The sequence below is a fragment of the Megalobrama amblycephala genome, linkage group LG6 (assembly GCF_018812025.1).
Source record: "Megalobrama amblycephala isolate DHTTF-2021 linkage group LG6, ASM1881202v1, whole genome shotgun sequence".
In the NCBI taxonomy this organism is placed as follows: Eukaryota; Metazoa; Chordata; class Actinopteri; order Cypriniformes; family Xenocyprididae; genus Megalobrama; species Megalobrama amblycephala.
In genome coordinates this window covers 34,242,701-34,253,888 of record NC_063049.1, presented here as the reverse complement: position 1 = coordinate 34,253,888, position 11,188 = coordinate 34,242,701, and the positions used below count along the sequence as shown (strand labels likewise).

The window sequence follows — 11,188 nt, the reverse complement described above, 5'->3', positions numbered from 1 at the left end:
TTAGGGGCAAACTATTCCTGTGATGTGGATCAAGACGCAAGGAAATAGCACTCAACAACTTGATGTATTTGGAAATTTAATATTACACAACAAGAGGCACGCAATCAAAAACATCCAATCAGAACTTTTTCTCCAAGTCTTAGGCAAAGTATTGCATTAGAGTATATTCTATGGAAATAATTCGGCTACAATAAAATGGATACATATAAAAATATAACCAGTGTACAAAGACAGTCAGAGGACATGCACTCCCCAATAAAATTAAATGTCTAAAACTATTTAGAAGAGCTCTCTTACTAAATAAAACATTTCAGTTTTCCATTCTAATTAAACTTTGAAGAAAACAATGATCCACCATCAGATACACCATGAGATTTTGATGCTCAAAATAACCAATCAATTAAAAAGGACAACAGTCGTGAGTCTGGATATGGATTATGACCGTATTTCTTACAGCAACTGAGCTTACAAAAAACATCACACAATTTACTACATGAAAATAAAGCATTACGATCTTCCCTTAAATTATCATTTCATTTTTGTCAATTCTGGAGCATCTGTAGCAGTAATTATTGATTAAATATTTATAATGCAGGTAACACATGATATTGAAATGATAAATAATATCCTAAAAAGTCATCCTCTGAGGGTGTAAGATCCATACAAGCTCTTGTAATCAGATTGTAATAATTAAAACTGCATTCAGATGAAATCCATAGAGAGGACAGTACATTTTTAATTTCACAAACAAGAACACAAACTTGATTTTGTCACAAAAGTTGTGCTGAGAGCCATCAGGGACTATGGGAATGAGTAAACCGAAATGGCAGCAAATATTCTTAAATCTTGTTGCACTCTCTCTATGTACTACACTCCAACAGCAAAATGCAGAACTTAAAATATACAACCTATTTACAACATGTAAAAATAAAGAAACAATAAAGGAATGTTTAGGCACATAAAATAAACCATAATCAAAAGCACAGTAAATGTCTTTGACACCCAGAACATGCCGACTATGAAAAAAAGCAGAGCAGAACGAATCTGTGTAAATTGTTCATACAACCATTCAACAATTTACTTTTTTTTTTTTTTTTTTAAATGATTTACAAAGAAATCAAATGAGTGTACAGCTTGGCATGATACAACTATTAAAAATCATAAACCTAAGATTAATCAAGATACAGTTATGGGGCAAGCAGGTAAATTTCCATAATCTGAGAAAACAGAAACAAAGCTTTTAATTTACATGATTAGTTAAGCTAACAAAGAGAGATGTGCAATAAACAAATGTTATGTGTACATATACATATTAGTTCAACTGTACCAAATATTACACTATTTTTTGTTCTATATTAATCTAATAAGTAACAGCGAGTGATGCAAAGACATCAATGTATGGGTGTTTTGAGACAAAGAAAAATCATAAAAATATTATCTCAGGCCATACATTCTTAAATCATCTTTCTTGATTTCACTCAAGACTGATATCAGTTATATCAGATTTGTACATTATGTAGAGGGAAGGTGGGTATTGAAAAGTGCTTTAAAACAATAACAAAAAGGGCCCATGAGCTCAACATGCTATTTAATGGGTAGTATTTATCAGATCATGAGTGCATCTGGAAACTCAAGAAAACAGACTGAACAAATGAAAATCAAAGTGATGAAATGCACTAACCATTGAGTCAAGAACTAAGTCAGCCTAATGATAATAACAGATGAAAAAGTGCATACCTGTTAGTGCCGTTTCCCTGGACAATTGCTAAAACTGCATTCCCAAAATGCGGGATATGTTAAAACAAAACTTCTACAGATAACTTGTTCCCCATGTTCAGCTCAAATCTGATTGGCAAGACAGTCTCTAATGGTTCTATTGTTTTGATCCAATAACCTTAGGAGAAATGTGCAAACAATATTTCATGACTATATAATCTCATTATATAGAATTATGGGCTAGGTCCATACAAACTCAGTATGACAAAACCTGCAGATTACTCTAAACGAAATAGACGTGCCTTGGAGAGAATCTTTCAGGGAGCAGTGAAAGCAAAAATAATATATATATTAAAAAACAAAACAAAACAAAAAAAACATTCCAACATATTTAAATGCTCAAAAAGATTAAATACATTTAGCTTACATCAACAGGGGAGTGAAAAATGTTACTTGTCATTTTTTAAACCAAAAGTACATTAATCACAAAGAGGAACAACCCAGAGGTAAGTGCCTTACTCAAGTAAGGTCCTTTCAGTACCTCTCCAGACAACATGTTACAAAACTAATTAAATACAAAACAAATTGATTGTAATGCTAAGTTAGGGTAGTTTCTATAGACCTATATTATTAGGTCAGTCCGGTGAGCCTGTTGTTTCAGCAGTAGAGCTGAACACTAACAAAAGACCAAATCGGAACTGATCTTTGTAAAATTTTCTCTTGGGGAAGCCAATTTAGACTACTACAACAGCACTGCAGTAGTAGCTTTAATGCTTGATTTTGGAAATGCACAGGCTAACACTAATTTGGCAAGCCAAAGTGCATTCTCGAGCACTACATATGTACAGTCATGGCCAAAAGTTTTGGCAGTGACATACATTTTGTGTTTCGCAAAGCTTCCAACTTTATCACAAAAACAATTTTTTTTTACCATTTTTTGGCCCTGGCACAAAATTACCAGCTAACATCATTGCACTAATCATATCAACACATGGGAAATTGTGAACAAAAACTAGTTGGTAAAATCATTCTGATTACAAGAGCAGACCGATTGCTATAAAAAGGAGGGAAGAAGTGCTTCCAATCATTGTGTTCTTGTGTTAGCAATGGTTACCTTTGAAGAAAGACGTGCTGCCATCATCGCTTTGCATCAAAATGGCCTAACATGCAAGGAAATTGCTGCAAAGAATATTGCACCTGAAAGAACCACTTACCGGATCATCAAGACCTTCAAGGAGGTTCAACTGCAGTGAAGGCTTCAGGATGTCCCAGAGTGTCCGTCTCCTCCTGAGGAGTCAGCTATGGAATCGTGTCACCATCAGTGCAGAGCTTTGCTCAGTATTGGCAACAGGTGGGCGAGTGCATCTGCACACACAGTGAGGCCAAGACTTTTGGACAATGGCCTGGTGTCAAGAAGGGCAGCAAAGAAGCCACTTTTCTCCAAGAAAACCAAAGAAAGAATGAAATTCTGCAGGCACTACAAGGACTGAACAGCAGAAGACTTTTGCAAAGTTGTTTTCTCTAATGAAGCTCCCTTCTGACTGTTTGAGACATCAGGAAAATCGATTGTCCAGAGAAGAACAGAGTCTGGTGTTGTGCCAACAGTGAAGCATCCTGAGACCATCCATGTTTGGGGAAGCTTTTCATGAGAGTGGGCTCTCTCAAAATTATGGCCAAAAACACTCCCAGGAATAAACAAAGGTATCAAAACTTCCAGCAAGACCAACTTCTCCCAATGACCAAGGAGCAATTTGGTGATGATCAGTGCATTTTCTTACATGATGGAGGACCATGTCACAAGGCAAGAGCAATAATGAAGTGGCTTGGAGATCATTACATTGAAATTTTGGATCCGTGGCCAGGCAACTCCTCAGATCTTAATCCCATAGAGAACCTGTGGTCAGTCCTCACAAGGCGAGTGGACAAGCAGAAGCCCACATTGTGATCAACTCTGAGCACTAATAAGGCAAGAATGGATCGCCATCAGTCAGGATTTGGCCAGAGCGCAACGCAGAGGTTATGAAGCAGAGTCATCACTGGAAATGTTGACTCTTTGTATATATTGAAAGTTTTTTATGAATAAAAGCCTTTCCAGTATACCATAGAAACATGAAAAAATAATCTACAAATACTGAAGCAGCAAACTTTGCGAAACACAAAATTTGTCACAACCAATACTTTTGGACACAGCTGTAATACACAAATAATGCAATGACACATAAAAAGTATTTCATACTCTCCTTTAGAATGCTGATAATGAAATCTAACATGTGTATATCACTCTACTCCTTTAATTCACACACATGCGTGATAGCTTAAAGATGGAAAATCATAAGTATTTGCACAGAGATCACATTGCCTTTACTGACAGAACTATAAAGTGCCTTTAAAATGCTTCAAATCATTAAAAGCTCTTTTTTAGCCAAAGGTTTGGCTGCTTGTAGCATCCGGAGATGAAGTTAGTTGAGTTCTTGTTTCATTAACAAGAGAGAACTCTGGAAAATCTGTTCCTCCATGACCTCTCAAGCTAACTTGTCCACTGGCAAGGCTAAACTGTGAGGAAATTCCAGATCGTGAGCTTGGGAATTGAGATCGAAAGTTCTGGTCAAATGTAGCAATCTGAAATGTCTGACTGATGCTTTGCGCATCTGTCTTTTTGGGAGAGGTTACTTGGTCGAGGAAGTCCTCCGTCGGTGAATCTGAGGAAGGATTTGTCTCATCACCTGAAAAGGAAAAGGAGTGTTGGGAATCTACTAAAAGACTAAAGTTAGGTTTCTCCAAGGTGGATCTCAATGGAGAGTTCATGCTTGGTCTGAACCGGGATGGGGAGGTGAACTGCTTCTCTGTGGAAAACAAAGGCTGGCCAGCGAGACTGGCATTGTCATTTACAAACGTAAGACTCTGGTTGTTCAGGTAGGTGTCGTTCTGACTGGTCCTTTCCAGTGCTTGCTGGAGAAACTTCGAGTACTCCTGCAGAAGGCTGGCCTTCTCGGCCGGAGGCGCTTGTGAGCTGGTTCCCAAAGCCTCATTGGGGCTGTTCTCATCGGAAGAGTTGATAGAGATGCTGGATGTGACCTCGGTGTCCGCCACACTGAAGGAAATCTCTGCTTGCCCATTGGCCTTATTGGAGTAGTGATCGAGAAGTGTCTGCAGGACCTCGTCTGGAAGAACGTTCTTCTCGTTATTGGACTTGATCTCCACGTTCAGCGTCTGAGTCTCAGAGAGGATTGTAGCGGGAACGGTCTCATCGATGACGCTCGCTACAGCTGCCTGAGTGACAGAGGGCTGCGAAACAATGCTGCTCACGTTAAGCGCATAGTCTCGACTAGTGTTAGCCGTGGCCGCCTGGAGGTATCGTTTCTTCTTAAGAAACTGCATGGCATCGTCATAATTTGTGCTGCTCCCGGTTGGTTTTGCTTGTCCTCCTTGTAGGGCGTCAACCGACTCCATGTCAGGATTTGCCTCGACATCTAAAAGGCCTTTGTTATCCACAATCTCAAATGTGTATCTCGTAACTTTGCTCTCTTCGAATGAGGACAAGGGAGAGAGACTCTGGGATGGTTCTAGAGCCTGCTGTTTCAAACCTCTCCTGCTGGCGATTTTCTTCAGCACTAGTTTCGGAGGACTAATTATCTCATCGTTTGACTCTTCCCCTGCAAGATGCCTGTTACCAGGCGGGGAATCAGGGAGCTCAACAGAATAATCTGTAACTACATACTCGTCCTTCACTTTGGTGGCTACAGTGTAAAGAGGAAGACACTCGCTTTTGGCGAGTCGGTCTTCCGTCTTCTCTTCATTACCAGCTTCAACCACTTTGTCAATAGTGGAACTTGCGAGCGAGACCCGATTTTTATCAGAGGTCTTCTGACGTTTCTTCTTGGGAAGGGTAAATTCCTTGGCAGGAAAAGAGAAGCCCAAGCTCTCTGTGGTGCGAAGAGGGCCGTCTTTGGCAGCTGCTTTCTGCACCTTCCTGTCCTTATTCTCATGGCACATTCGTCTGTGCTTCAGTACTCTGTCAGTTCTGGAGAAAAACTGTTAGGAAAAATATATATCACTATGCTTCAGTCTGTTTAATGCATGCTAAAATTTTAATTGCCCAGTATTGAATCTAAAGGTGATTATACATGGGGCAACTTTTTGAGCAATGTTGCTTGGGCACTTTCCCATTGAGAATGAGCAACAAATTTATATCTGGTTACTTTAGATATGGGCAATTTTTTGAAATTCTCCAATCAGACTCCTAGCAGCCGATCACATGACCAGCTTGGAGATTTCAAAAAAATTCAAACAAGATGGAGCCCTCAATGGCAGTGGAGCGAAGAAAAGGAGAATGAACTTATATCTTTTTACGCTGGTAAGTTGTCATGCGTCAACCCAAAACAGGGAATTTACCTAATTTAATGCTCAAAATACCAACAGGCGTCCAATTTAATGTGCGTTGGCTGTAATTTAGCCATTGAATGTTTTCAGTTACCTACTAAAAAGGCGCGATCTGTTTAACATTTGTAGTGGTGTAGGCTGTAGGGCGCATAGCACGTGAATTTAGCTTTTGACGCGATCGACGTAGGTTCGAATCCGCCTTTTGCCAAATTCGCTCTTCTCCCTTTTCTTATCACAATTCAGATCAGAAAGGCATTTATATTTAATAAAAATGAAGAAAATATTTGATAAGTTGAAATAAAGTGCCTAACAAGCCAACTGTCCGTTGCTCTAATTAGTTGCCCTGTCTCTCATCAGGTTGCCCGTTGATGGCAACATTGCTCAAAAAGTTGCCACATGTATCATCACCTTAAGCTTTGGACTGCCCTTACCTGATGGCAGTAGTCACACTGGTAAGGCTTTTCCCCACTGTGTGTCCTCTTATGTCTCTCCATGTGGTATTTCTGAATAAATTTCATTCCACACTCATCACAGCGAAATGGTTTTTCTCCTAAAGGGGAGACATGACAGGCTATTATGAACAATATAAAGAACAATTTAGGCAAGTCAAGTTGGTCTTTCTTTACCTGTCAGTATATAAAGATGTACCACAAAACAGGGACTTACAATGGACCACATTTATAAATAGATAATTGACTCTGAAGATTCCACCATACAAGTCTTAAAATACCCTGAAGAGAAATATAAATGACACTTACCTGTGTGGATCTTCTCATGTCTCTGAAGAAGGTACTTCTGAATAAAGCGCATGTCACATTGATTGCACTGGAAAGGCTTTTCACCTGCAAAAAAGTATATTTTTGTTCACCGTTTTGTTTTTTTATTTGTCAATTATTCCCACAGGACCAGCACATTGCACCACACACTTACCTGTGTGAATGAAGACATGTCTTTGTAAATGGTAGTTTGTGCGAAAAGCAGCGTTGCAGTGCTCACAGACATGAGATTTTGGATTCTGGTGTCCAAGGGAGCCATCTTCATTAATAGTGAGAATCTATCAAGATGGAATTCAGTTCAAATACAATTCTTTATCTTTCATGCCTGTGCTCCTTTGGAGCATCATGATGTTGTATGTCCATAACACTGTATGGCTGACCAATACCATAAAAGAACATTAAGAAAATTAACATTAGCCTTTAAACATTAGCCTTTGCACCACTGTTTTGTAATGTAAAGTTTTCCCTCGCTTAAAGTACTAATAGTATATTGTTTCTTAAATGCTCAGATTGCATCGCAGATGCATTATATTAAACCTTTGCAGGCGAGCGCTGCTTTCTCTTCTTCTTTTTGTGACAGTCGGATGGGTCTCTCCCCGGTTTCTTCTCCTTTTTATTCAGAATCAGTGAGTCTGGTACTTTCATCTCCTGCTTTATATTGACCTAACAGAAGCAGCAGCAACAAAAATCATTAAATTAATTTACTGAATTCAGATAGATAGAGCAGTAATTAGCTCTTAATCAGCTCAAATGGATGTACACTTACTGGCATATTGAGGGTATAATGTAATTTATGGGAGATTCGCTGTGAGAAAGCTGGTTCATCCTGTCCATCATTTTTCACTGTCTCCTCATGCACCATCAGGTCATCCTGGGATATCAGATCATGTGAGGTCAGGCTTCCACCTGCCAGGTCCTCATCATCATCATCGTCATCATCATCCTCTGCCAAAAGGGGATGATTAGCCAAGCTCCGTTCCCCAAGTGTCATATCCAAACTGCCTCTTCTTCCTCTTCCATCCACCCTTGAGGGTCCCAAACCTCTGGATGAGTGGTGAAGCCCCACAGGGCCACATTTCATAAGCATCCCCTCCAGCTTGTCATCAATGTTCATCGCTGAACGCTGAGCAGTTGAGCTGAAGCTACAGGAAGAGACAGGACCAACATAGGGATTCCTATCAGCAGTCAACACGGTTGTGTTCACAGCACCTCCCCTCTGTCTACCTGACTGAGAGAAACAACAAGTTTTAAGAAAACAAACCTTTTGACAAGCACTTGCAGAACCAGATGATCCATGTTCTCCAGCAAAATTTGAGAAAATGGAAATATGACCTTTTCAAAATCCTAAAACTTTATTTGCAGGTATAAATGAAAAAAAAGAAAAAAAAAGAAGGATATTTTCAATGTGATCTCAGACTTTTGGACCCCAATGTTGGTCTAGCCTGTATGCACAATCAAGCAAAAAAACATAAAACAAACAAAAAAACATTTTCATCACCTGCTAGGCAGAGAAGAAATGACCCAATCTGACTTGACATGTCTTGAACAGTCATTGTCAGAATTGCCACTGGAGCATAAACTAATTTAATAAGGAAGCACTATTGACTTTTTATGTCAGATTCATGTTTTTACACCTCATTTTGGATGAGTTGACTCAAATTGGTTTGTAATACATAATTGCTTAATGGTTTAATGGGACTTAAAAGACAATAAATATACAGAAAATATTATTGATCTAACTGTACTGACACTATTGGATGAAAACACAAAAGCTTGAACTACAGTTAGATGAACAATGACACTATTTTTTCTGCAGAGCTGCTTTATAGCTGAATTATTTCATTACTGATTAACTCTGCAACATTAACACTGCTATTTTCCTGTTTATTTCCGTGAAGTTGTCTTGAAACAATCTGTATTGTATAAAGCACTATATAAATAAATAAAAGTGACATAAAACTAATCGTCCAACTTAACATCCTATAATTGATCAATAAACAATAGCATATCTATTTTTCTGTTTCAAACTTCAGAAAACCACTAAGGCTTTTTAGACTGAATTCCGAGTAAAGCAATGTTTCACTTCATTTTGAAAAAAAAAAAAAAAAAAAAAAAATATTAGAACCGCATTGAACCCTGCTGTAATTTTCTAATCAATGTCACTGACCTCATAAATATTAATAGTAATAATATCCATATCTACAAACATACCTGATTGGGATTAATTACTAAACCAGGAAATGTATGAACAGTGTGAAACACAGAACAAGATGACCTTTATTCATGACCTGCATCCTTTGTACTTAACAGATGTAACCAGATGAGAGAGACTGTCAAATCAATCTTATTTGTGTAGCATTCTTCACAATACATATTGTTTCAAAGCTTCTTTAAAGTTAATCGTCTCTTAATGCACCCAGTGAGCAAGCCAAACTTGACTGTAGCAAAACGAAAACTACATTAGATGTTTAGGTGAAGAAGGAAAAAGCAGAATAGTCCATATGCATCTGACATGTCAATCATAAACCTAGATTAAATATAATACACAGATGAACTGGATAAACGTATGATTTAAATGGCACAAAAATCGAGTTTTAGCTTTGTGCATGCAAACTTGTACTCGTGTATGAATCACAAAATAAACTGAAAGTACATGACTGTGTTTACAGTGTGTCACTCAAGCACAACACGGCTGCCTGTTGTCAATCACAGATACAGCAACTCATTTAATTTGACGTGAGGTTAATAAATCATCTGAATTTTAATAATGGCTTTAATGTATTTTAATACATAAATGTAGAGTTTAAAATCGGCCTGATATTTATCTCTATGCTGCCATTTCATCACGCGCACAGAGACCGCACTGCAAACATTTTCACGGCTGACTGTCAAGCAGACCCTCGCGGATGAAGAGTATACATACCGCATGTGTTTTCAGTGAAGCGCTGGCGGCGGGTTCGAGCCGCTCATGATGTGTTTGTCAAACTTTACTGCGATGCTGCGGCTAGCATGCTAGCGAGCTACATTCCATCTGCAGCTGCGCAGCGGTGCATTGTGGGAACGCAGCGGACCCGAGACTCAGTGGCAGGTCGCGTTTGCTTGCTGTTTGAAATGTATTTATAGCAATGTAATACATGCAGCTAATAATTAAGGTTTATATTAATATATAAATATATTTATTTTTAATCAGATAACCAGATCAGATTTATCTCACCCTGTCTAAAACTTAGTTATCTTTCTATACTGTACTCAAAGACTAACTTCAACGATAAGTTATTACTAGGGGAAAACATGCATAATCTGGAATCATATAGAATTCAAAAATAAATCTGTTTAACTTAATATATCAACACTCCCAGTTTCTGTTATTAAAAAAACAAACAGTGGCCTAAAATAAACGTGAAGAGGCGAAATAATGCCACTTAAAGCTAAAAATGTTAGTTTTGGGTTTTTGACTCAATTTGTAAATAAAAGACACAACTGGATAAAGAAAAAAAAATGTAACTGCTTCTTTAAAGGGTTAATTCACCCAAAAATGAAAATAATGTGATGTATTACTCACCCTCATGTCGTTGTACTCCTTTGTTAATCTTCGGAACACAAATTAAGATATTTTTGATGAAATCCAATGACTCAGTGAGGCCTCCATTTAAGCCACTGAAACTTTCAAGGTCCAAGGTACTAAAAACATATTTAAAACAGTTCATGTGAGTTCAGTGGTTCTTTCTTAATATTATGAAGCGACAAGAATACTTTTTGTGTGCCAAAAAAACTTAATAAAGACTTTTCAACAATATAGGCCGATTTCAAAACACTGCTTCGGAGCTTTACGAATCGAATCAGTGAATCGGAGCGCCAAAGTCACGTGATTTCAGCAGTTTAGCTGTTTGATAGGAGATCCGAATCACTGATTCGAAACAAAAGATTCATAAAGCTCAGAAGCTTCATGAAGCAGTGTTTTGACTATATTGTTGAAAAGTCGTTATTTTGGTTTTTCGGCACACAAAAAGTATTCTTGTCACTTTATAATATTATGATAGAACCACTGAACTCACATGAACTGTCTGTTTCAAATATGTTTTTAGTACCTTTATAGATCTTGAGAGTTTGAATGGCTTTGCTTTCAATAGAGGCCTCACCGAGCCATCGGATTTCATCAACAATATCTTAATTTGTGTTCCCGAAGATGAACGAAGATCTTACGGGTGTAGAACGACATGAGGGTGAGTAATAAATGGCATTATTTTCATTTTTGAGTGAACTAACCCTTTAAAGACAGAGAGTGTTTACTTGTTAAGCTTGTGTGAAACAGATGC

At 38.1% G+C, this 11,188-nt stretch overlaps 1 protein-coding gene across 2 annotated transcripts; it reads right to left on the bottom strand.

Moving 5' to 3' along the window:
- Window positions 1–63: 63 nt before the first annotated feature.
- znf148 (zinc finger protein 148) lies at window positions 64–9,953 on the bottom strand. Of its 2 annotated transcripts, none has more exons than XM_048194279.1 (7): window positions 9,796–9,953; window positions 7,639–8,100; window positions 7,410–7,535; window positions 7,027–7,150; window positions 6,855–6,938; window positions 6,528–6,646; window positions 64–5,748 (listed from the first exon to the last, which is right to left on the bottom strand). In XM_048194279.1, the coding sequence occupies exons 2-7, from the start codon at window positions 7,984–7,986 to the stop codon at window positions 4,135–4,137; spliced, it is 2,415 nt and encodes an 804-aa protein (XP_048050236.1). In that variant the 5' UTR covers window positions 7,987–8,100; window positions 9,796–9,953; the 3' UTR covers window positions 64–4,134. The 2 variants fall into 2 exon arrangements, with proteins under 2 accessions (XP_048050236.1, XP_048050237.1); XM_048194280.1 differs by having other exon boundaries at window positions 7,639–8,096; window positions 9,796–9,941.
- Window positions 9,954–11,188: the final 1,235 nt, after the last annotated feature.

Excerpts from the sequence above, each read along its gene's own strand:
- znf148 (XM_048194279.1), bottom strand. The coding sequence starts at position 7,986 with ATGAACATTGATGACAAGCTGGAGGGGATGCTTATGAAATGTGGCCCT. Across the intron at positions 7,151-7,409 it reads AGCAGCGCTCGCCTGCAAAG|ATTCTCACTATTAATGAAGA; the intron begins GTTTAATATAAT and ends CCATCTTGATAG. Across the intron at positions 6,647-6,854 it reads ACATGAGAAGATCCACACAG|GAGAAAAACCATTTCGCTGT; the intron begins GTAAGTGTCATT and ends TCTCCCCTTTAG.